Here is a 26,705-nt window from a genome sequence, read left to right as displayed (position 1 = left end):
TAATTGTCTCTACTGATTTATAAATACCATTATCCAAAAATGAAACACTTTACAAGTGTACACTCATTTTTTAAAAGGGCACCTAAGACAGAGGAAATGGACAAGGCGTTGAATCTGTAGTTTGGTTATAGTTACTCACTGTTAGGATCAATAGAGTAAACTGATTTCAATCAGGGGTTGGCAAACTTTCTATAAAGGGCCAGAGAACAAACGTTTTTGGTTTCACGGGCCCCAAGTTCTCCGCTGAGGCTACTCCACTCCGTCACCAACTCTAGAAAACTGCCCTGGACCTTCCACAAGGAAGGAGCCTGGCTGCATTCACAGCCCTACGGGAGCCTGGGGCAGAGGGAAAAAACCGGCAATACTGATCCTGTCTTTAACATTTTGATATTTTGCTCATCGTGGATTATTCTGACATTGATTTTGATTTTTTAAAATACTGCATTAAGATACTGTTTATGCTGATGGCTGAGTTTTCTCTGGCGCTGCTCCCTCCTTGAATTTTGTGCCCGAGGTGACTGTCTCACTTGCCTCACCCTAGTCCCGGCCCTGGAGCTGCTCCGACAAAACTTCATTTTTGAACACTGAAATTCCATTTTCATATACTTTGCATGTGTCACAAAATAGTCTCCGTTTTCAACCATTGGAAAATGCAGAAAATATTCTCAGCTTGCCAGGCCTACTGAAAAATCAGGCGGTGTGCCGGATTGGGCCCCTGGGTGTAGTTTGCTGAGCTGTTTTAGATGGTCATTTACGAAGCAGGTCCTCCTCATTTTTTTAATTAAACATTTTTTTAATTTGAAAAACATTTTTACTCATCTTCATGTTCCATAAAAATAACTGCTCTCAAATGGGCACTCACATGACTGAACAAATCAGTCCTATCTTATCCTTTGTGACATTCTCGCTTAGGTTACTTATGATTCCCTTCTCGCCCCAGGTCCCCTAGTGCACCAGCACGCGTGCCCAGAACACCCCAGGAGGCCTCTGGGTTTGGTGCAGGGAACACCTGTGAGTGAGCAGACGTGTCCTCAGTCTGCCCGCCCGCCCACCGCTTTCCTTTCTGGGAAGGACCATAGACTCAAAAGTATCAATATAATCTTCCCAAGAGAGGGTGTGGACGTGGAATGAGTTAAGGCCACATTATTCACTAGTTAGTATAAGACCACAGACAAGATGGATCTTCAGGGCCTTTACTAAAACTGTGACCTATGGTTCAGCGGGAGAGGTGAGACGTATGAGACACAGGTGTGAAAGAATACGCCTCCTCTAGTGTAATGCTGCAAAACACAAGTGGAGTAAAAGACTTACTATTATTTTTTAAATTGTGGCAAATATATATCACAAAATTTACCATTTTAACCATTTTTAAGTGCACAGCTCAGTGGCATTAAGTACTGATACTTTCACACTTCTTTGTAAAAGAAGCTGACATAAATTAGACGAATCTGCTTTTCCTCTTCAATATTAATGGATATGTCTGGGCAAACCTCTTATTCCTGCTTTCAGTGGGGATTTCCTTCCTATTCTTCCCATACGGAATATTTCTTTTTCCCTTTGGGCTGCGCCACGCAGCTTTTGGGATCTTAGTTCCCGGACCAGGGATCGAACCCGTGCTCTCGGCAGTGAAAGCGTGGATTCCTAACCACTGGACAGCCAGGGAAGTCCCCCAATACAGAATCTGGGTGGGGCTGATGCACAACACTGTGCAGAGAAACAAACACCACAGGAACACCCCTGCCTTTTCTGTTTACTATAAAGTGTTCGATTTGGACCTAATTTTTGTCCTCCTATTTTTCAAAACCTAGAGAATACTTGCGAAGTGGTTTAAACTCTGCAATATGCCTATTCAAACGGCTACAGCAGGATCCTGTAACTGGGTCTGAGGATTCACCAGGGGTTGCACTTGAGGGGAGTCTGTGAACTTGAAATTGACCATGAAATTCAAATGGGAGCGCATGTGTCTATGCCTGTTCTTCTGGGGAGAAATGACCCACTTTCAGCAGACTGAAAGAGGTCTGGACTGAATAATGGTTAAGAACCACTGGGCTGTATGTCTTTTTTTTTTTTTTAACTTCAGTTCACAGATTCGAGGACTCCAGTTAGACAAGCCTTGTATAATGCAGGCAGGTGAGCGGTCTTTAGAAGAAAGTGACAGAATGAATCTACATCCTGGAGGAGGGCGTGGAATATCTGCAGAGGACCCCGACGTGGGGCCAGCAGAGCCGGTCACAGGAGGGGAGTGAGCCGCCCGCCCCATCTCTAGCAGGAAGCCACCGTCAGGAGGCGGCTAGTCTTCTTTGCCACCATCCGTATTTAGGGATTCGAACAGTCCAGGAGGGGACTCTGCTGATCCCGTCAACGACTACCTTGGTGATAATTAACCCACAGACCGCCAAGCCCAGAAATGCCACCGACTTGAGGAAACCTAAAAGAGAAACCACTGCCAGTGGGAAATAAAGGGAAGAGCGAAATCGTGTTTTGTTTCTTGTAATTGTATCCACCCCAATCAAGCCAAAGAAACATACGCGATTTGCCATCTTAGGCAGCTGACGGCACTGACCAGCCCCGCGGCCAGATCATCAAGGTGACTCCGCTTACGTTCTTACCCCAGAGAAGCCAGTTCCTCCTTGGGGTCTAGCAGCGATTCCAGCTACAACAAACGATTTCAAAGTCATGCAGGATTCATCAAAAATGGGATTTTAGCTTTACATGAAGGGGCTGAAATGCGCAAATAGTTAGCTTTTTGATCTCTAAACAATGATTTTTTTTTTGGATTGGCCATTCCACATTTTGACTTCTTACGTGTCACTGCTTCGAGTGTGTTCCAACATAAAGGCAACAGTTTTAGACGCTGGGTCTCCCACATAAGCAGTAATTCATTTCAGAAACCACTCCTAGGCCCCATGATTTGCACCCCAAATTCCAGAGCTGGTGCGACCCTCTGAGAGGGACCAGTCCTTGGGTGACAGCCATCGGGGCCGAGTGTCAGCAAGTGGGAGACCTGAAGGAAGAGGAACCGAAGCTTCCTGACGGCAGAGGACCTGCCCACCCTGAGTGTTGGTCTAAACCTCGGCCTGGCTCTCCAGGGCCTGGAAGACAGGGAGGCTGCCCGGAGAGAAAGGCCAGGATGCTGGGGACTGGGGAAAGCGTCACCTCACAGACACAAGGAGGAAAGGGGATGCAGCCTGCAGGATGGATGTAGCCAGACCAAGACTCTTTTTTCTGTTTTTAAATAAATTTATTTATTTTATTCTTGGCTGTGTTGGGTCTTCGTTGCTGCGAGAAGGCTTCTCATTGCAGTGGTTTCTCTTATTGCAGAGCATGAGCTCTAGGCGTGCGGGCTTCAGTAGTTGTGGCTCGCAGGCTCTACAGCACAGGCTCAGTAGTTGTGGCACACGGGCTTAGCTGCTCCAGGGCGTGTGGGATCTTCCCGGACCAGGGCTTGAACCTGCGTCCCCTGCATTGGCAGGCGGATTCTTAACCACTGCCCCACCAGGGAAGCCCCCAAGATTCTTTTTAATTACAGCAAACAGGAAGAGATAATACAGTAAATATTATCCCCTTCGCCTTAAAGGAAGTGAAAAATAATGTTAAACGCTGCTGGCAAGTCTAAGCGTTCACACACCTCCAAAGCAGCACCGTGTTCATACACGCACGATGTTGTACCCAGTGCTGGCCAAGTACAGCCAGTACTGTGAGTGAGACCAGCCCCTGGTTAACTTTTTCTGTAAAGGGCCCAACAGTAACTATTTTAGGGTTAGATGCTCTCTGTTGAGACTACTCGGCCCCTCTAACGTAGGGTGAAAACTGTCACAGACGATACATGGATGAGCGTGCCAAAAACACTTCACTTATGGCCCCTGAAATGTGAATTTCATGTGTTCCAAAATATTATCCTTTTGTTGGTTTTTTTCAACCACTTCAAAATGGAAGAAGTCATTCTTGTCTCTAAGAGAGGCTAAAACAATTCTGGATAAATAAAAAGACAGGTGTCAAATGCCAAATCAGTGTCCAGAGGGTCAAGGACACTCCGAGGGTGATCACCCTCAAGCCCGTCCAGTCTCCCTCATTGAGCGGAGGAAGCAGGATGTTGGGAAGTCTCTGAAAAGGACATGCCCACAGCCAGAGCTGGAGACGTGTCATGAGGGAGAGCGGGGACAGCCCTCATGTCCTGTGGCTTCTGACCCTCCCTCCCCTCTACCCCTCCCACCACGTAGCTCTGGTGCACGCCCCCCCCCATCTTTATGATTCAGGGTCTTTGGGTATTCCACAAAGGAAGAGAAATTTGTGGATGCAAGAAAACCGTAAAAGATGACACCTTTGAATAGACATTTTTCCAAAGGAGGTATAGAAGTGGGCAATGAAAAGATGCTCAAACATCATTAGTCATTTGGAAAATGAAATTAAAAACCACAACAAGATACTGTTTCACAACTACTAGGTTGGCTATAATGAAAACAGTGGAAAAGAAGATGTGGAGAAATTGGAGCCCTCCTACACTGCTGGTAGGAATGGAAAACGGAGCGGCTGCCGTGGAAAACATTTGGCAACTCCTCCAGAAGCTGGTCACCATTTGACCCAGCAACTCCACTCCTAGGTATGCACCCAGGAGAAATAGAAATCTATGTTCACACAAAAACTTGTCCACAAACATTCACAGCAGCATTAAATGTAACAGCCAAAAAGTAGAAACAACCCAAATGTCCATCAGTGTACGAACGGATAAACAAATTGTGGTCCACGCATACGATGGAATATTATTCAGCCACAAAAGGGAAGGAAGCACTGACACTCGCTACAACGTCCGTGAGCTTCAACACATGATGCTCAGTGGAAGAAGCCTGTCGCAAAGGGCCACGGATTATATGATGCCATTTTAGGAAACGTCCAGTACAGGCAAATCCACTGAGACAGGAAGCAGATTAGCAGTGGCCAGGGGTTGAGGGGAGGGGGAACGGGGAGGGGCTGGTAATGGGCAAAGGGTTTGTTTTGGGGGCGGTGAAAAAGTTCTAGAATTAGACAGTGATGAAGGTTACACAACATGGTGACTATCCTAAAAATCACTGAATTGTACCTTAAAATGAATTTTATGTTATGTGAATTTTATCTCAGTTAAAAGAAAATGACCCAGCAAGTGTGGGCAGATGCCAGGCAAGAAGCAAAACAGATGCTCCGTAAGCTAAACTCGTTCCTGTATTCTTTACCTGAGAAGAAGTGAAACGCGGCACTGCTCCAAACAATGAGAGGTTAGGCCTGAGAACTGACCAGGTCGGAATTCTTTATATAACGTTTTCAGAAGTAAACTTGGTTAACCAACAAAAATACTCCTCACACGCTATCCCAAAGAGACCTTCCGTTTGAAAACCTCAGTGACGTGCGGGAAGGTGTAAGAAAGCCTGTTTTAAAAATGCCACAATGTTTGGTCAGACGTGTCCCGTAAACAGAACTGATTTTGGGAAAGGACTGAGGAGTGAACAGCCAGGGGCAGGCTTCTCACCATCAGGAAACTGAAAGGAGAATATGTCCCAGTTGGGGAGTTGAGAGAAGTGAAGACTTCCTGCCCGCCCCACGCAAGTGAACCTCACCACTGGAGGATAAAGGAGCAGGCAGTTTCGAGAAGATTCCATATTCATGAAACACTAATAAAGGAAAACCAAATTAGGTTAGTGTCTCAGAAGTCTTCAAGGATGTTAAAAAGAACAATATGATCCACTAAATTTAAAGTGGGGGGAATGCCTCGGTTAGGGATGGATAACTTTATTCTGCCTGGTCGGAATTCTCGTTTTACATTGTTTGTGTAGAGTTAAAGGGAGAGTCTGCACAGCAATGAGAAGTCAACGACATGGAGAGGCAGAGGCTGGAGAGCAGGATCTAGAGGCTGCGTGAGGGGGTCCCTGCTCAAGAGGATACACTGCAGCAGGAGCAGGTCCCCTGGCCGGCACTGGAGGGCGATGATCCCGAGGGACAGGTCTTCTGCTGGGACCACAGGCAGTGTGGTCTTTGATGGAGCATCAAGGTAGCAGTTGAAAACCACGTACCAACAGGGAACTGGAAGGGGTGGGAAAATGCCGTTGCCACGCAGGCCTCAGCTCAGAGTCAAGGCAACAAGCGTGAACTTGTGTCAGCACAAACCGGCTGAGCGGCTGGGCCTCCCCCTGAGGCACCCGCAGCCCTGGGTCCAGCTTGTGGTGACGGACTGGGGCTGAGTCAGCCACACGTGGGCTGTGAAACGGGTGGGGCAGAATTGACAGGGGCTGGTCCAGGGAGAGGGGGTGAGGCGCTCCGGAACCTCCAAAATCAGAGGCAGAATACAGTGGACGCGGTCATCGTGCATTTTCCTGGGGCGGGGGTGGGGGAGGACACACGTGTTCACCTGATTGTCCAAAGGTCTGTAACCTGCTGTTCTATGAATGGGACGAGGAGTTAAGGGTAAAGGACTGGCACGCTGAAATGCCCTTAATAAGGAGCTAATTAAATACCTCGGGACACATCCATACAGAGGAATCTCAGGCAATGTAGAAAGATGCAGCAGACGCACAGAGTGATAAGGAAAGGTACAGACTAAATAATAGATGAAAAGAGCACTTTGCAGAAAAGTGGTAATAATATGATCCACTTTTTTTGCCTACGTGAAAGGAATGAAGCACTGACACATGCTACAACGTGGATGAACCTTGAAAACATTACACTAAATAAAAGAAGCCAGTCACAAAAGGCCAGAGTGAGTGATTCCATTTATATGAAACGTCCAGAACAGGCAAATCCACAGAGACAGAGTGGATTCGTGGTTGCCAGGGGCTGGGGAGGGCCATGGGGGTGACTGCTAACGGGGACGGGGTTTCTTTTTGGGGCGATGGAATGTTCTGGAACTAGATAGTGGTGACGGTTGCATGACCTTGTGACTATACTAAAAACCACGGAATGTACACTTTACAAAGGGGTGAACTTTATGACATGTGAATTACATTTCAATTAAAAAATAAGAAAGTATCAGTGAGGATGTTTCATCTGCACACAAAATATCTCAAAGGATCCACGCTGAACTTTATCAGCGGTGGAAGGGGCAGGAGGAAAGAAGAGGAGGAAGCCAGAGGCTCTCTTTTCCCTTTTTATTTTTTTGTGCTAGTTGAACTTTTTCTACAGTGAAAAGATATGACTTCCCTAATTGAAAAGAGGCAGTAAGCAGACTTCCGGGCACTGCCCATAAGGATCTCAAAGTCCCCAAATGGTCCCCAGGGAACTGTGGGATCAAACTGCCCAGTGGTCCAGAGTGGACACCTGTTTTGTTTGCAAAGTCCAGTCATGATCACTTTAGAAAAGGCCAAACATCTGAGGCAGGAGGACCTGTGCTACTCAGACCTTTGAGTGACCTCAAACTGTGAGGCTAGGAAGTACTGAACACAGTAAAGAGCTCAAATAGTGGTCGCCTTTTAAAAAGAGTAGGGATCAGCCATAAAAAGAAGCGAAACTGAGGTATCTGTAGTGAGGTGGATGGACCTAGAGTCTGTCTTACAGTGAAGTCAGTCAGAAAGAGAAAGACAAATACGTTATGCTAACACATATATATGGAATTTAAGAAAAAAAATGTCATGAAGACCTAGGGGTAAGACAGGAATAAAGACACGGACTTGAGGATATAGGGAGGGGGAAGGGTGAGCTGTGACAAAGCGAGAGAGAGGCATGGACATATATACATTAACAAACATAAGGTAGATAGCTAGTGGGAAGCAGCCGAATAGCATAGGGATATCAGCTCAGTGCTTTGTGACCACCTAGAGGGGTGGGATAGGGAGGGTGGGAGGGAGACGCAACAGGGAGGGGATATGGGGATATATGTATACATATGGCTGATTCACTTTGTTGTACAGCAGAAACTAACACACCATTGTAAAGCAATTATACTCCAATAAAGATGTATAAAAATTTTTTTTTTTTTTGTGGTACGCAGGCCTCTCACTGTTGTGGCCTCTCTCGTTGCGGAGCACAGGCTCCGGACACGCAGGCTCAGCGGCCATGGCTCACGGGCCCAGCCGCTCCGCGGCATGTGGGATCTTCCCGGACCGGGGCACGAACCCGTGTCCCCTGCATCGGCAGGCGGACTCTCAACCACTGCACCACGAGAGAAGCCCTAAAATTTTTTTAAAAATTAAAAAGAGTAGGGATGACCTAAAGGCGATGCCTGCCCTCATTTTAACACTTTTACCCACAGTGCCCAATACTGAGCTCGTGAAACGTGGCCCGTCCGAACCCAGACGCGCCGCGGGTGTAAACTACACACTGGATTTCAGAGACTTTGCACGCCAAGAAGGACGTGAACTACCTCAATAAAAACTGTTTCATATAGATGCCGTGTTAAAAAAACAACAATATTTTGGAGATACTGGATTAAATAAAATATACTGTTCAAAATTTCACCTGTTTTTACTTTTTAGCACGTGGCTACTAGAAAATTTTAAATGACACTTGCAGCTCGCATTATGTCTCTGCTGAACAATCGTGATTCAGGGGACTCCTAAAATAAACCACCCAACTGGGAAACTGCAAATCTCTCACGAGACCCTATTTTACTAGAGAGTAAGCGAAATGATTTTAGAGCTCGGTCAGATCTTGATCTAGTAAGAACTTGAGTCAATTCAACAAATAATTACTCTAATTGGTGCCCTACAGAGACAGACCTGGTCTGTCCTCAGGGGTCTTGCCCCGCGTGAGAGAGAAAAGGAGACACACAAAGAACTCCTTCTGTGGCAAAGGTGACAGGTGTGGACTCCAGGTGGAACTTGGGACCATAAACCCTGGGGCGGGGAACCTGGGAAGGTCCCATCCTGGATGCTGTGGGACAAGCAGGACCATCCCATGGGTGGGGGGTAGACAGGGAGGTGGGGGCCAGTTCAAGAGCAGGCGCCGTGCACAGCAAGGTGTGTGTGTCATGCGGGTGGGGAGGCGGGAGAAGCAGAGGCTGTGGACCGGGGGTTCTCTGGCAAAACAGGCTGTGAACGCTCCTGGACTCCATTCTCTATCACAGGACAGAGGTCAGCAAACCACGGGCCACGCACGCGGCCAAGTCCGGCCCAGTCTGCTGCCTGGTTTTGTACGGTCCACAAACTAAGAATGATTTTTACATTTTTTAATGGTTGAAAAAAAATCAGAGTCAAAATATTTTGTGACAGGGGCTTCCCTAGTGGCGCAGTGGTTGAGAGTCCGCCTGCCGATGCTAGGGGACACGGGTTCGTGCCCCGGTCCGGGAAGATCCGACATGCCGCGGAGCGGCTGGGCCCGTGAGCCATGGCCGCTGAGCCTGCGCGTCCAGAGCCTGTGCTCCGCAACGGGAGAGGCCACAACAGTGAGAGGGCCGCGTACAGCAAAAAATAAAATAAAATAATATATATATTGTGTGTGCGTGTGTGTGTGTGTGTGTGTGTGTGTAACACATGAAAATGACATGAAATTCACATTTCAGTGTCCGTAAGTGAAGTTTTATTGGCACACGGTACCCTTCGCAAATGGCCAGAGCCGCTGCAAAAGCTGGTTCCAAACAGTGACAAGTGGCCCTATCACTCTGCAGAAAGGAGAATTCGTTCAGGCCACAAACTCTGAGTGTCATGTTTTGTGGATGAAACAAATCTAACAGACATAAGTACGTTTGTTTCAAATCGACTTTTTAACAGAGTGGAATCTCTGAAAAGTCCCAAAGCAAGCAAATATGAATCGAGCCGTTGCAACCGGCTTGGCGCAGAATTAGGCATTTAACACTGTCCACCGCGTACAGGGCTCCTGGCTCTGGGACCTGGCAGTAGTTGCGTGGTAAGACTCCATGTGCCCAGGAAGATCCCTGCTTTCTGGAAGATCTTGACTTGCAATTTTGGCTGGGCCAAAAGGGGAGGCCGTTAACAGCAGGGATCTTTGATTAAAATTTCTCTGGGGATTTGGTAAAGGAAAACTACGTATTGAAAGGGCTAGAATGTAACCTAAGCTGAATCAAAAACATGGAGTTTTGACGGCTAGCAGACATCGGACAAGGGGTTTGTGATTTTTGCTTTGTTACTCCATGTAGGCCTCGCCCTCTGAAGAGGTCTCTGGACTCAAGTGTTTGATTCACTCACGTGTGAAGTACAAAGCTCTGTGGGAAGTGAGGCAGGGACAGCTGTCCCTGTGCCCCGGGAGCTCACAACCGAGAACAGGAAATGAGACACGCAAACCACTACGGCACGTCCATGTCATCTTGGGATGTGAACTCTATGTGCCCTGGCACTTCTGGCTGATCAATCCTGGGCTCCCTAACTAGGGGGTGATTCTGCCCCCCAGGGGACATTTGCCAAGGGGTGGGCACTCCCGGCAGGTGGAGGCCTGGGATGCTGTGTTCAACCTCCTACGAGGCCCAGGACGGCCCCCCCCGCCCTCCCACCAAGAACGATCAGGCCCCAAAGTCAATGGCGATGTGCTGGAGAAACCTGGCCTAGTTTGCTGTTTCCCCACTTAGCTCACCAATTATCATCTCAAGGGTCCCTGGCGAAAGAGCATCGGAGAAGAGCTAAGATTTTTCGTCAGTAGAAATGACATTTCAGAGCGAGGGGAGACCCGAGTAGAAGACCTGTTTAAGGCATGGCAAGTCCATTTGGAGAAGTCGTGAAAGACAGTCAATGAAAAGGGAGATGGGGCTGGTCCGAGACGAGCCTTGAATGCCGAGCTAGTACGGCGTGGTTACAACGAAGGGGAGGGGCCCGTCCATCCATTTGGCTACAAAAAGCAGAGAGAATGTGCCCATCCTCTCCCCCTGACATAGCCCAGGAGAGCCACGGCGGGGTGGACCGGGAGGAGATGAAGAGGTAAGTGAGCGTCGTGAGCCAAAGGCACACAGGCCCACGCAGGATCTGGGAGTGATTCTGAGTGTGCTGGCGCTGCAGAGCTAGAGGCTGGAGAAATCCTGCTTCTAGAACAGGAGAGGAAGGCTGAGCTCCTCAGGCTACTGGGGCTAGAAGAGAGACAGGAGTGAGGTTGCGCCCCGAGGAGCTCCCTACCCGGAATCTGGGTGAGGCCCCACAGTGCTGCCCAGACACCACCTCTAACTCCATCACCCTGTGGTTTGTTCAGTTAGAAAACTGCTCATCGGTGAGTCTCTTCCGGTGCCCGCTGAGTCTCCTTAGGGAGCACAGGCCAGGTGACAAAGGCTCGGTCAGCTGTGGACTCAGGCCAGTGATGAATTCCGTGGTTACAGGGCTTCCAGAAATACCTTCTATTCACGCCTGCTTGTCATTTTAAGAGTTGGCCGTATCACCGTACCATGATGTACACAATTGATGAGCCCCGGAATTATACCCACTTTATGCTTTAACTTCCAGTCTGAATGTCAATGGCCAATGGTGGCTAACAATTTAAAATTTCTCTATCACCTTCTCCCCTTGTAACGCCCCACGTGACGATCTATGAATACACTTAAGTATTCGACTAATTCTAAGCAACTCGGATGTTTGACATTTGGGGCCCACAAATACTTGCTGAAGATGGAAACCCTAAACATAAAGAGGCCCTAAACATAAAGAGGTCCCCAGTATGGTGAATTCTTCTAGAAAATGAAGAATTCTTTTCAAAATCAAAGCACATCCTTCAAGCTGTTTTCTGTGGGTCTGGAATTCCGAATTTATTTTTTCTCCAAGCAGGCTCCATCGGTACATGTTCTGAGAAGGACAGGCAAGGTGGGAAAGCTCCAGGTGGTGTTTTCTTTGGGTTCTCCCTGGATGGGGTGGATTTTTGTGGGCTGGTGATTCTGGCGGGAAATTGCTTCCCTGGCCTTACCCCACGGATCACCTTTTGGACAGAAACATATCCTGGAAACATGGCACTATTGCGAAAAGATAAACAGTTTGCCTTTTAAAAATATAAGCATAATTAAGTGTTGCTGCAACTTCAGGAATGGGCTTCTGTATCATTAGTGTGATTTCAACAGTTTTCCGAGGAGACAGGCGCTCAGGAGCCAAGCCTCCTGTCGTTCTGTGGGGACGCGTCCTTTCCGCTTCCGCCAGGGAACTGTCCCCATCTGATGATCACTGTGGTCTCTACCAGGCCTCACTGTCCCTGGTGCTCAGTCCTTGAGTTACTTCCCCCTCCGCCTCAGAGCCCTTTCCCAGGTTCCCCCCTCACCTAAGGATTGCTGCAAAAGCTTCTCTGTCCAGCATGATTCACAGTAGCCAAGTGTGGAAGCAGTCCACACATCCATCGAGGGATGAAAGGATAAACAAATGTGGTCCATCCACACAATGGAATATTATTCAGCTTTAAAAAGAAAGGGAATTCTGACACCTGCTACAACATGGATGAACCTTGAGATCATCAGTGAAATAAGCCAGACACAAAAGGACGAATACTGTCTGATCCCACTCACAGGAGGTCCCTCGAGAAGTCAAATCCATAGAGACGGGAAGTAGAGGGTGGGGCCGGGGGCTGGGGGAGGGGCTGGGGAGTCAGTGTTTCATGGGGACAGAGTTTCAGTTTGGGAAGATGAGAAAGTTCTGGGGATGGACAGTGGGGATGGTTGCACAACAATGTGAATGTCCTCAATGCCACTGAGATGTGCGCTTAACACTGGTTAAAATGGTAAATTTTATGTTATTATATTTTGCCATCATTTTGTAAAAAACCACTTTTCTCTGACTCTTCGTTGGTTTCCTGCTCCTTGAAATATGATGGTTCTACCTCTGGCCTTCTCACCCTCCGCCTCTGAGTGAGCTCATCCATTTTCACGACTGAAATGACCAATTATGTGCTGACAGATCCTGACCTTCAGCCTGGACTACGCGTCCCCCCCACCGTCCCCCGCTGTCTCCAGACCCTGAAATCCAGCAGCCTGGCAGGAAACTGCCCGCACTCGGCTGGCCCCCGCGCATCTCAAGCTGGCCAAGCCCACGCCTGAACGCATTACCCCTCTCTGCCCCACTAGCTTCTCCCAGGATCCCTGACTCACTGAAGCAGCCTGTTCTACCTGATCCCCAAAATCAGACACGCAGGGATCGCCCTGGGCTCCTCCCTGCCCTTGGTCCCAAGAGAGTCACCAGGTCCTCAGAGCCCCCAGAACCCTGCAGCTCTGTCTCCACGCAGCATCCCTGGCTGGTGCAGTCGGCCAGGTCGCCATCGCCCTGGGCCTGGACCATGGCAGCTGTTAATTCTCCGTCGCCATCCTCCAGACGCCATACCTTTCGCTACACCTACCAAAATCCCATCTGATCACAAAGTGCTTCCCCAGCAAACCTCTCAGCCCAGCACCAGACGAGTCCCACTCGTCCAGCCAGGGGTCGGCAAACTTTTCCTGTAAAAGCCCAGACAGTAAATATTTTAGGCTTCGCAGTGCACGTTCTGTGTCAGTCGCAAATAGTCAACCCCACCGTGGCCTCAAAAGGGCAGCCAGGGGCTTCCCTGGTGGCGCAGTGGTTGAGAGTCCGCCTGCCGATGCAGGGGACACAGGTCTGTGCCCCGGTCCGGGAAGATCCCACATGCCGCGGAGTGGCTGGGCCCATGAGCCATGGCCACTGAGCCTGTGCGTCCAGAGCCTGTGCTCCGCAGTGGGAGAGGCCACAACAGTGAGAGGCCCCACGTACAGTAAAAAAAAAAAAAAAAAAAAAGGGCAGCCAGAGACAGTATGGAAGTGAACGAGCATGGCTGTGTTCTAGTGAAACTTTGCTTCCAAAAACAGGCTGTGTGTGCCGACACCTGTTCTCCTCTCTGGCCTGATCTCCCCTGTACCCTGCACTCAGCTTCCAGAAAATACAGCCGCGCCACGGCTCTCCCCACCAGTCTGCTTGTACATCAAGACTCCGCTCCAGCCCGCCTCCTCTTGGACACCTTTTGTGCCCCCTCCAGGCGAGTGGCCTGCCACACACATGCCCTAGAGAGACCTCTAGCCCATCCCCGTTCTGCAACTGTCACACTCTAGTTGGTCTTTGGTCTCTGTAACCTCATAGAATAGTGTTTGACTCAGAAAGGAATGAATGAATGAATGAATGAGCGATGAAGAAATGGCAGGTCCAGAAAGCAGGTTTTCCAGCAAACGACTGGACACCACGGCTCTGACAGCTACAGGCAGAGGTGAAATCTCCTAACAACTTAATTTATACTTAGAATAGCAGCCAGAGTCCTCCCCATGGCCACTGGGGCCCTGTGCCTCTCCTCCTTTTGCTCACCAGTTATCAGCCACACAGCCGCCTTTCTCTGCTCCGACCAGGCCCAGCTGACTCCTCCTGCCGCAGAACCTTTGCACCTGCTGTCCCCACCCCGCCCCACCTGGAAGGCTCTTCCCTCTGAACAGCACAGGGCTTCTCCCTCTCATCATGACAGTCTCAGCTCACCTGTCACCTCCTGAAGAACTTCCCTGGACACGAGTAGCCCAGTTCTTACACACACACACACACACATACACACACACACACACACACACTCAACTGCAGAGATCTTAGTAGAAACAGGTTTACTATATATAGCATATCTGGGCTTTGTTACATAGTAAATGACAAATAATCACTATATTGGCCATCACATGTAAGTTCTAGATTTTTAATGGCTTTAGAATTTTTTTTTTCATTTTTAAACATGGACTATAGGAGGTATAATCTGATTCACAGCATCTGAAATCCACTTGCTGTATGTATCGTCTATAGGCTTGGGAAGACAACTGTATTTTTTGTAAATTCATAGAATTGACCACAATTTAAAATGAGGTTGCCAGGGCATGAAACTATACTTTAAAACATATAAAAGCTATGTATCATAAAATAGGAATGCACTTCAGGAAAAAAGAAGTGAGGTGTAGCAAGGAGCAAGGCCATGCTGTCTGCTCCAGTCAAATCCTGGCATGAAGACCAGGACTGTTCTCACCTCCAAGAGGCTGATTTCCTGACTTCGACAGGACTGGCACCTAAGAGCCAGCACTAATGGAGAGGCAAAACCAGTTTTTAAGTTTTCTCATCTGCAGGTTCTGCCTGGAGAGCTGGCTGCTTGGCAAAACCTGTCTGGAAGTGTGATGTTTTGGGAGTGATTTCAGATGGACCGATACCCCAACCAAGGTGTGGGACTTTGAGACACTTTTTGGGTTGTGTTTTTTGGTTTTGCCCAGCACTTAACGCTTACAGAGTGCCATATCTGTACCAGAGAATTTCTGTGCAATCGAAGGGTATTTCCCACCTTAAAACAGACAGTGGAAGGCTCACCCACTCAATCGAGCAAGATGTATTTACTGAATGTCTCCTCAGCATTTGGTGGTCAAGAAACCAAAATTAAAAAATCACCCCAGGCAGCCCATACTGCTTGTTTGCTTGTTCTAATAATAAAAATAACAACAACAATAATAATAGCTACTCCGTTGTACACCTATTCTGTGCCAGGACCTGGGCTAAACAGTTATAATATTATTTCCTCTTTTTTTTTCTTTTTGCCGCACTGCACAGCTTGCGGGATCTTAGTTCCCTGACCAGGGATCAAACCTGTGTCCCCTGCAGTGGAAGCGCAGAGTCCTAACCACTGGACCGCCAAGGAATTCCCTATAACATTATTTCTAATACCAAAACCATATAAGTGATTTTCTCTTTCACCAATGCCAAACCTTACCTGGAGTCACAGAGCTAATAAACATGAACCCCTTCTCTGTGGGGCCCTAGAGCCCACATCAGCAGCATCCAGGGCTGGGACTTGCATTTTTCCTTTCCTTTGTCCCCTGACCCCTTCATCCAATCTGAGGATCGCAACAGGACATGTTACGATCCCTGGTGAACAGGCTGGAATCATCTGGGCAAGACGCGCCGGTGGTTCGGACCAGGGGCTGGCGGTGGTGGAGGTGACGAGGTGTGGTCAGATTCTAGGTCTCTACCTTTTTGCTGATGGCTTGAGAGAGAGAGGGCTGGAGGACGACTCCAACGTGTTGGCCTGAGCAGCCAGGGGCCGGCTGATGTTCACTAAGGGAGCTCGGAGCCTTCAGAGGAGCAGACTGGGGGACTAAGCCCTTGTCCTTAAGCTGCCTGTCAGCATCACCATCTTCACCAGCTGCAGCCTGCCAGCCCATGGGGTGAGCTCTCCACGGCTCTGCCCCCCCATTCTCTGACCCCACTCTTTATCCCATCCACCCCCTTAATTCTGGGTCTTCCTCTCCTAAGCTTCTCCCTCTCTTTTGTCTTTTCCTATAAGAAGTCCTTTGCTCTAAGTGTCCATCATCAGATGAATGGATAAAGAAGATGTGGCACATATATACAATGGAATATTACTCAGCCATAAAAAGAAACAAAATTGAGCTATTTGTAATGAGGTGGATGGACCTAGAGTCTGTCATACAGAGTGAAGTAAGTCAGAAAGAGAAAGACAAATACCGTATGCTAACACATATATATGGAATTTAAGAAAAAAAAATGTCATGAAGAACCTAGGGGTAAGACAGGAATAAAGACACAGACCTACTAGAGAATGGACTCGAGGATATGGGGAGGGGGAAGGGTAAGCTGTGACAAAGCGAGAGAGTGGCATGGACATATATACACTACCAAACGTAAAATAGATAGCTAGTGGGAAGCAGCCGCATAGCACAGGGAGATCAGCTCGGTGCTTCGTGACCACCCAGAGGGGTGGGATAGGGAGGGTGGGAGGGAGGGAGACGCAAGAGGGAAGAGATATGGGAACATATGTATATGTATAACTGATTCACTTTGTTATAAGGCAGAAACTAACACACCATTGTAAAGCAATTATACTCCAAAAAAGATGTAAAAAAAAAAAAGAAGTCCTTTGCTGATCTTGGGTTCTGTGAGGGTCCTGACAAGGGAGGCAGTTTCTCTGAGAACTTCCCTTGCTTTGAAAAAAGTTTCACATTTTACAAATAAGTAGGTGTGTATAGAGGAGCACGTCATTTCAATAAGTGGTCAACATGCATTAGTTAAAAAGAGCCGAAAGAGATATGGGGATATATGTATATGTATAGCTGATTCACTTTGTTATAAAGCAGAAACTAACACATTGTAAAGCAATTATACTCCAATAAAGATGTTAAAAAAAAAAAAGAGCCAAATATACTATAAGATATGGTTCCTTCTGGCTCTGGAATTTTACAAGCAAAACCACCACCTGTGACTATAAAAATCCTACAAGCACATTTAAAATGTTGACTCAATTATATATACTATTAATGAAAGTTCAATTAATTAAATATCAATTAATATTAATTAATTTTAACTCGACTCTGAAACTACAAATTAGATCTAAGGAATAAGAGCCAGATAAACAATTTCCCAGCATCTGCACTTCTGGTGGATAACTCCAGCCTGGCAGTGCTTCAGTGATAAACACGGTTAAAGATGAATATTAAGGTGATATGTGGCCTGCACCCAGAAAGCAGATATCAACTGAATTTCAGAGGACTTGTTCTGTTACTGGGGGTCATTAATAATTCTGCCCCTCTCCTCCTGGACTCCCCTTTTGAGCATCTCAGAGGTTTATCTGGGATGAGAGGCAAATAGTTCATATTGCTTTTACCACAGGGGCAAACTGTTTCTGCATTCATTCCTGACCCACATCAGCTGGAACATCACAGGATCCCGGAACCAGTTATCTTTTCCATCATATATTATTAGAATTCTGTCTTTTTTTAAAAAAGACTACCAAGTCCCCCCGGATACTCTACCAAGCCTGTTGGCAAAATTAGCACCAGTAATTAAGGAAATTAAATTCCTTTCCTGGGGGGTGGGGTGGTACCATACACTCTTTTTCTCTGGCCAGAGTAGGTGAGTAACCATTTCTAAGGTTATTTTAGAGTCAGTTCAAGTTTTTAAACTGGAGTGGGAGAAAGGTGACCAGCCTCTGGTACTCCCCGGCACAGAGGGTAAGGGTCTTTATATCAATATGAGCAAACAAATAATGTTTCAGATTATGAAGCAACAAGATAAAAACGTGCTGCCAATATATGCAGGCAAAAAAAAAAGTTTTTGTTGTTATTAATGTTTTCTGTTGTCGTTGTCATTATTTTGATTTTGGGGGGAAGTCTTAGTTGACATGGAGAGCCTTCTATCAGGTTTGCTATTTTGGATTTGCAGAGATAAAGCTGATTGGACGGGGGAAAAACTCATGACAGTCTGCACCGACAGTTCAATGCACAAAGCAAGAAAATAACTGGATGTTGGGGGAGGGGGAGAGGGGCGGTGCATAATTAAAACACCAGAAGCAGGAATGAGGTCTCCGCGGAAAGGCAGCCCTGGACTTGTGCACTACATCCTGCCCTTCTCCCTCATTCCTGCGGGGCGACCGGGAGGTTAAAATTAGGACGGTGAACCACCCCCGCCGCAGCCGCCGGAATGGCAGGGGCAGTTGGGCCCCGGGGGCCCTTGAAATAGCCACTAGGATCGGAAACGCAACTTTTCTTAGCGCAGCAGCGAGAAAAACCAACAGGGACGAAGCCTGGAGGGAGCGCCGCGGCTTGTCCCAGAGGGAAAAGAAAAGGAATCAAGAGCATTTGGAGGGGGGCGTGTTTTCGGGGGTCAGGGGTGGGGGATGGATTCACACATACACACACACACCCGCGCACTCCCACAACACGCGGAGAAAATGCCACCGAGCAGCTTGGGCCCACAGGTTGGGCTCTTTAAACAAAATAATAAATTAATAAATTAAAAAAAAAAAAAAACCACAAACCCACAACCCTTTCGGAGAAACTTTTCTTGCTTCGCGATCAGTCCAAATAGGGGAGCTGCGGCGGTGCGTAGGCGCTTCCTGAGGGGCGTGGAGGGACTGGCGGATCCAGGATCCCCCAAACTTGGGAACACGGGGTTACCAGGGAGAGAGCGGAGGAGTATCCGAGGAGCCCTAAGCGCGAGGATTCTTGATGAAAAGGTGAGAAACGGGTCTCTGGGAAGCCCGATTCTTGGGGAGTTCGTGGTCAAAAAGTGAGGAGGGGAAGGGTTCTTCCCCTAGACCAGCGCACCGACTTTGGTTAAAAAGTGAGGATGGGGTTACAGAAAGCCCTAAAATTCAGTATTTGGGAACGGGGTCAAAACGATGATCCCCGGGACACCCCAAATTCAGGACTTTGAGGGTAAAGGTGAGAACGAATCTTTTAGGCCCTCTCAATTCAGGAATTTTAGTTTAAGGGTGAGAGAAAGGTCCGAGGGGCGCCCGAATTTCAGAGATTTGGGGAGCAAACAGGAGGAGCCCCCAGGCGCCTTCAATTCAGGGAGTTTAAATGTCAGAGTTCGAAACGCGCTGCTAAGGCGCCCCCCAATTCAGGGAGTTTGAGGGGAAGAGTGAGAGAGGGGTCCTCGGGCACCCCCAGCTTAAGGATTTGGGGAACGAAAGTGAGAAGAGGTTCCCCAGGAGCCCCACATTCAGAGAGTTTGGGTAAAAAGCTTGAGAGGGGTTCCTGGGGCACCCCCAACCCAGGGATTTTGAGGGTAAGAGTGAAAGACGGTTCCCCTGGAGCCCCCAACTCAGGAAGTTTTGTAAAAAGTGAGCCGATGGGTCCTCACCGCTCCCCGAGTTTGGTTAAAAGGAAGAAGGGGACCACGGCCACTCCAAACTCAGCCGCGCTGTCGGGACTCGGGGTGCGGAGGGAGGTCCCGCGGGCGCGCCATCCCGTACGTTTGGGGTGAACCGCAGGGACTGCGCTGCCCGCTCCCCGACCGGGATACCCGCCGCCCCCCATACTCCCCGGCCGGGCAGGGCCCGGGGCGGTCGCATCGGTCACCTGGAGTTCCGGCCGGGAGTTCGGGCAACGGCTCCCGCGGCGGCGGTGGCGGCTGCTGCGTGTTGGTCCCCGTTGGTAAGTAACAGTCTCCACGGCTACAGTCTCTATGGCGGCGGCGGTGGCGGCGGCTGCCGCTCCTCCTCCCGCTCCCGGCGCCCGCCCGCCTCTCGCCGCCTGCCCGCCTGCCGTGACGGGGCGGGGCGTTGTTATCGGCAACGGTTACCAGGTTCCACGCCCCACCCCCTCAACGGCCCGCCTCCAACGGGCGCGATGAGGGCGGGGTGCAAGACCCTGCAGCTCTCCACTGGCTGTCCGCAGTGCCTGTCACCGGGGGCGTTCCCCGGCGAGGAAGAGGGCGAGGCTCGACCAATCGCCCCGAAGGAGGGCGGGGCTTGGAGGGAGGCGGGCGCCGCTTGGGAGGGTTGGTAGGCGGGAGGCGCGCGCGAGCCGAGTGTTGGTTGCGCCGCTCCCGGAAGGCCGAGTTTTGGGGACCCGGGGACCTTCGCTTATTGTCGGGCGTTCTGGCACAGTTTAGGTCCGGGGCCAGCAAATTCCGACCCGCGGGCCAGATGCGGCCCACTGCCTTATTTTCATGGCCCACAAGCTGAGAATTTTAAAATATGTTTTAAGTGGTTAAAAAAAAAATCGAAAGAAGACTTTCGTGGCACGTGGAAACTATATGAAAGTCTTTTATTTTACTGAATCCAGTATTTTCAGCTCCTTTAAGGACTGACAGACTATGGCCCGCGGGCCAAATTCTGCCTGCCTGTGCTTGTAATTAAAGGTTTTTTGGAACACAGCTTCCCCCATTCCTTTAAGGGACACGGAAACTTGTCCCACAGAGACAGAGTTGGGTACTAGAGACTTGAGCATTTGCACAAAGATGGGATGACATAAGCAAAGTCTAAAATATTTACTATCTGGTACTTCACAGAAAATGTTTGCCAACATTTTCCCCTCCTCCCTACCCCCAGGTAGTAGGTTCAACTTTTGAATGGGACAAACAAGGGACTCTCTCAGAGTTTTTTGGATTTTTTTGGCTTTTTTTGGGTAGGGGGAGATTGACAATAAACAGAATAATAAAGTAAACATATATAGTTATTTGGGAGAAGGGGCTGGAACACAAGGAGAAAAAACTTGTTCTGAGAAAAGGCAGGCAGGGTAACTTTAGGGAAGATTAGACTTCAGCCTTATTCATTCAACAAGTAATCATATTAGTCAGAATTGACTAAATTGTCCTTATATGCCAGAAAGTGATCTAAGCATTTTTCATATGCTAACTTAGTTAAATCTCACAATCACATCCTGAAAAAAAGCGTATGCATTATCCCTGTTTTACGGATCAGAGAACAGAGGCCGGGAAAAAAACGAGTGAATTTGTATCAAACAACTTGTAAGGGCTTCGAACCCCAGTGGTCTGGTGCCCAATCCCACACTCTTGACCACTAGGTGGGTAGTTTTCAAACATTTTTGACCACAAGGCACAGCAGGAAGTATATTTTACTCAGAGCCCCAGTTCACACAAACACATATATGACGAAAACATTTTCATGACGTGATACTTTAGGTAATGCTGATTTTTTTCTATTCCGTTTTGTTTTAATGAAAATGCTGATGGTGACTTGCTAAATGGATTTTGCCACGTGCTAATGGGTTGCTTCTTGCAGAGTTTCATGGGATGGAATCTAAAACTTGAGACTGCAGGAATCAGTTTCTGAGCTTCAGTGATTAATTTAGTTAAAAATATTTATTGAGTGCCTACTATTTGCCAGGCACTGTTCTTCTAGGGATACAAGTCCCACACTTATAGGAAAAGTAACAGGGTAGTAACTTGGGGGTGAGTAGGTGGGGCTTATTTTGCAAGGAACAGCCAGGGATGGCCTCTGAAGTGTGGCCAACCCAGATGGTTTGATTACGGGGTTTCCCAGGGCGTGGGACTTTCAGTGCTAAATCTGGAAGATTCTCCGACAAAGTGGGAAGATTTGGTCACCCTAGGCCTCTCTGAGGGGGTGACCTTTGGGCCAAGGTCAGAATAATGAGGAAGAGGAAAGGAACATTTCAGGCATTCAAAATCCCTGGGGTGGAAACTCATGTGGAAGAAACAAAAAGCAGGTCCTTAGGCGTGGCTGGAACAGAGTGAATGGGGAGGGGTGAGTGGGTGGGGGGTGGTGAGTCAGAGGATGGAGGGGGTCATTTTATTTGAGGTCCCATAGGCCATAGGAAATGGTCCTCATCAGATTGGGAAGCCATTGGACGGTTTTAAGTAGGGGGCAGATGTACTCCAATTTGTGATTTTAAAAGCTCACTGCACGGGGGATAGATTGCAGGAGGCAAGAAAGACAGAGAACTTGGGAGTCTGTTACAGTTCTGAACTGAAAGGTATGGTGGCCTCAATCAGGGACCTGGTAGCAGAGGTGGAGATGAATGGGTGGATTAGAGGTACGTTTTGGAGAGCATTCTGATGGACTGGATGTGGGGAGGTGAGGGGAAAAGTTTCAGAGTGGGACAGGAGGTACCTTGGAGCCTTCTTGTATGGTTCATTCTGGTATAACTCTTGTTTTGAGAATGCAAATTTGTCCCAACGTGATGCCGTATTTGCAGTATTATTTATGTATTTCTTCCCCACTGAACAGGTATAAAACTCTGCTATCTCAAAGAGGAAATCATGAGGGAAGTTAGAAAATACTCTGAGATGACCGAAAATGAAACACAACATACCAAAGTTTATGAGATGCAACTAAAGTAGAGGAAACTTGATAGCTATAATCATCTATGTTAAAGAAAAAAAGAGAGAGGGAAAGATTTCAAATCAGTAATCTAGCTATCCACCCTAAGAAACTGGAAAATAAGAGTAAACCAAAACTGAAGCTAGCAAAAGGAGGGAAATAATAAGGATTAGGGTAGGAGTAAATGAGATAGAGACTAGAAAATCAATAGAGAGAATTAATAAAACCACAAGTTACTCCTCTGAAAAGATCAAATAGGTTGATAAAACTTTAACTAGGCTGACCAAGATAAAAAGAGAGAAGATTCAAATTACTAAGATCAGGAAACAAAGAGGGGACATTACAACCAACATTACAGAAATATAAAAATGATAAAATAATACTATAAACAATTGTATGCCAACAAATTAGATATCCTAGATGTAATGGGAGAAATTCTTAGAAAGATGCAAATTACCAAAACTGATTCAAGAAGAAATAGAAAACTGAATGGATTTTTAACAAGTAAAGAAATTGAATTAGTAATCAAAAAACTTCCCACAAAGAAAAGCCCAGGACTACATGGCTTCATGGATGAATTCTACCAAGTGTTTGAAGAAGATTTAACACTTATCCTTCACAAACTAATTTTTAAAAAATATTTATTTATTTGGTTGCACTGGGTCTTAGTTGTGGCACATGGGCTCTTTAGTTGCAGCTCGCAGGCCCCTTAGTTGTGGCTCACTGGCTCCTTAGTTGTGGCATGCATGTGGGATCTAGTTCCCTGACCAGGGATGGAACCTGGGCCCCCTGCACTGGGAGTGCGGAGTCTTCACACTGTGCCACCAGGGAAGTCCCCACAAACTATTCTTAAAATTAGAAGAGGAGGGAATACTCGATGAGGCCATTCTAACACTCTCCGAGGCCAGAATTATCCTGATACCAAAACCAGACAAAGACATCACAAGAAAAGAAAACTAATAACCAAGATTTCTTATGAACATAGATGCAAAAATCCTCAACAAAATACTGGCAAACCAAATCCAGCAGCATATAAAAAGATTTATACACCACGATCAAGTGGAATTTGTCCCAAGAATGCAAGGTTGGTTGGTTCAATATTAAAAAAGTAATAATTGTTTTAGTAGAATAAAGGACAAAAATGATATGATCATCCCAACAGATGCAGAAAAAAGCATTTTACAAAATCCAACACTCTTTCACAACCAACTAGGAATAGAGGAGAACCTCAAGCTGATAAAAGACATCTACAAAAAATGCCACCATTAAGTATCAATAATGATACTTAATGGTGAAAAGCCAAATGTTTTCCCCCTAAGATCAGGAACAAGACAAGGATATCCGCTCTCGACACTTCTATTCGACATTGTCCTGGATGGGCTAGCCAGAGTAATTAGGCAAGAAAAATAAATAAAAGGCACCCAGATTAGAAAGGAAGCAGGAAAACTATCTCTATTTGCAGATGACATGATATTGTATGTAGAAATCCTAAGGAACCCATTAAAAAGCTATTAAGACTAATAAGTGAATTCAGCAAGGTTGCAGCGTACAAGTTCAATATACAAAACTCAATTGTTTCCCTATACACTAGCAATGAACAATCTGAAAATGAAATCAAGAAAAGAATTCGATTTACAATAACACCAAAGAGAACCAAAGACTTAGGAATGAATTTAATGAAAGAAGCCAAGACTTGTACAATGAAAACTAAAAAACAAACAAAACCCAAAACCAAAACAAACAAAAAAAGAAAACCAACAGCATTGAAAGAAATTAAAGACGTCCCAAGTAAATCAAAGGATATCCCATGTTCATGGTTAAGAAGATTTAATGTTGTTAAAATGGTAATATTCTCCAAACTGACCTAGAGACTAAATGTAATCTCTATCAGAATCCAGCTGGGTTTTTGTTGTAGTTGTTGAAATTTACAAGCTGATCCTAAACTTCATAAAGCAACGCAAGGAACCCAGAATAACCCAAACAATCTTGAAAAAGAACAAAATTGGAAGACTCACACTCCCAGATTTTAAAACTTACTACAAAGCTACAGTGTGATATTGGCATAAGGTTAAACACACAGATAAATGGAACAGTACTGAGAGTCCAGAAATAAACGTACAGTTTTACAATCAATTGATTGTTTTGGACAAGAGTGCCAAGATTATCAATAGTCTCTTCAACAGGTGGCACTGGGACAACTGGATGGCCACATGCAAAAGGATGAAGTTGGACCCCTACTTCACACCATATACAAAATTAACTTAAAATAGATCACAGACCTAGGTGTAAGAACTAAAACTATACAACTCTTGGAAGAAAATATAGGAGTAGATCTCCATAACCTTGGTTTGGTAATGGCTTCTTCAATATGATACCAAAAGCAATTTAAAAATGGGAAAATATTTGAATTGACATTTCTCCAAAGAAGATATACACACAGCCAATAAGCACATGAAAAGATGCTCAAAATCATTAGTTCTCAGGGAAATACAAATCAAAACCACAATGAGATACTGCTTCACAGCTACTAAGATGACTATGATTAAAAAAAACCCAAAAACCCCAAACAGGTAATAACAAGTATTGGCAAGGATGTGGAGAAACCAGAGCCCTCATACACTGCTGGGAGAAATGTAAAATGGTACAGCCGCTTTAGAAAACAATACGGCAGTTCCTCAAGAAGTTAAACATAGAATGGCTATGTGACCCAGCAATTTCACCCCAAAGTATATATACCCAAGAGAAATGAAGACATATATCCACACAAAAATTTGTACACAAATTTTCATGGTGGCATTATTCATAATAGCCCAAAGTAGAAACAATCCAAATAGCCACCAACAGATAGATGAATAAGTAAGATAAGGTAAATCCATATGATAGAATTTTTTTTTTCTTTTCTGTACGCGGGCCTCTCACTGTTGTGGCCTCTCCTGTTGCGGAGCACAGGCTCCGGACACGCAGGCTCAGCGGCCATGGCTCACAGGCCCAGCCACTCCGCAGCGTGTGGCATCCTCCCGGACTGAGGCACGAACCCGTGTCCCCTGCATCGGCAGGCGGGCTCTCAACCACTGCGCCACCAGGGAAGCCCCCATACGATAGAATTTTATTAGGCAATACCATGGAATGATGTACTGATATCCACTACAACATGGATGCACCCTCAGCACATGATGCTAAGTGAATGAAAGGTGACAGTCACAAAAGGGCACATATTGTGTGATACAGTCTATGGGAAATGCCCAGAAGAGGCAAATCCATAGAGACAGAAAGTGGATTAGTGGTCATCAGGGGCTGGAGGAGGGGAAATGGGGAGGCGCTGCTAAGGTGTACGGAACTTCTTTGGGAGGTGATGAAAATATTGATAGTTGCACAAGTCTTTGTATGTTCTGAAAACCACGGAATTACACACTTTAAAAGGATGAATGTCATGGTGTGTGAATTATATCTCAATGAAGTTGTTATTAAAAGACTCTGCTACCATATGAATTAGGTTCCTTTTAGTTGTAACTCAGGTGTGTAACTCACTGATGAAGTTTTTGAGTATTGTCACCCTAACTCCATTTTACCCACAAGCCAGCCCTGTGTGTTTTTATCCTGTAATTTTGCCCAGGGTGGTGATTTTTAGGAACGCATTTATTGCCTTAGCGCAAAACTGACTGCATAGAGTCATTCCAGTTTGATGTTAGTAAAGCGGCAGCTTTCAGCCGGTCAAGTGACAGTCGTCCTTCATAGAAAGACAAGACAAGGTGGAGACCCTGCCTGGTCAGTTTTTAAGAAAATCCAATAACCCGTAGCCATTTGGTTAAGGGGAACCTCCTCAGAAATTTAGCAGCAGCCTGTGACATCAAGGCTCTCTCATCCAATGGCCTGATTTGCACTGATGTCAAACACGACTGCACATTTCCCTTCTTGCTTATGAGCTCCTGGGAGGAGTCTAAAGTCCTTGGAGATAAAATACTGAGCTGCACCTGCCCTGTCCGTCTGTAGTGGAGAAGGATCCCTGTTCGAAAGTTATTATGAACTTCAAGACGGCAACAGCACAGCAATAAAGCAAGCGTAGGAGACCTCGTGAAGCTGTCCTGGATACAAGCCACCACCCCTGCCCCATCTTGGTGGGTGGGCTGGCTGCCACCTGCCATTCCTTTTACCCGGCCAAACCTACTACACTGACCGCCACTTCCACTCTCCCTGGTCCCTAGGAATTCAGGCCCCATGGCCTGCTTATCCTCTGCGAAGGGACACCAGAACAGGCTCCAGGACAAGATCTCAGATGCCCC

At 46.9% G+C, this 26,705-nt stretch overlaps 2 protein-coding genes across 9 annotated transcripts in view; one reads left to right on the top strand and one right to left on the bottom strand.

The window, feature by feature from the left end:
• Positions 1-19,897, bottom strand: part of RFX2 (regulatory factor X2) — a 99,248-nt gene extending 79,351 nt beyond the window's left edge. For 3 of the 7 annotated variants that reach the window (XM_073803352.1, XM_033854569.2, XM_033854570.2), the window contains exon 1: positions 19,700-19,895. The gene's annotated coding sequence lies outside the window, so the exon portion shown is untranslated. Of the gene's footprint in view, positions 1-19,699 lie in introns of all 7 variants that reach the window. The other 4 variants (XM_073803353.1, XM_073803351.1, XM_073803354.1 and 1 more) reach the window with 3 other exon arrangements.
• The window catches only part of ACSBG2 (acyl-CoA synthetase bubblegum family member 2), a 69,104-nt gene continuing 61,073 nt past the window's right edge, over positions 18,675-26,705 (top strand). The window contains exon 1 of one of the 2 annotated variants that reach the window (XM_073803359.1): positions 18,675-18,849. In XM_073803359.1, the coding sequence (XP_073659460.1) occupies positions 18,842-18,849 (8 nt within the window). In that variant the 5' untranslated portion in view covers positions 18,675-18,841. The remainder of the gene's footprint in view (positions 18,850-26,705) is intronic. The other variant, XM_033854572.2, reaches the window with a different exon arrangement.

Source organism: Tursiops truncatus, chromosome 3, assembly GCF_011762595.2.
Source record: "Tursiops truncatus isolate mTurTru1 chromosome 3, mTurTru1.mat.Y, whole genome shotgun sequence".
NCBI classification, from domain to species: Eukaryota; Metazoa; Chordata; class Mammalia; order Artiodactyla; family Delphinidae; genus Tursiops; species Tursiops truncatus.
Note: the sequence above shows the minus strand (reverse complement) of the source record. Positions and strands in the feature narration are given on the sequence as shown.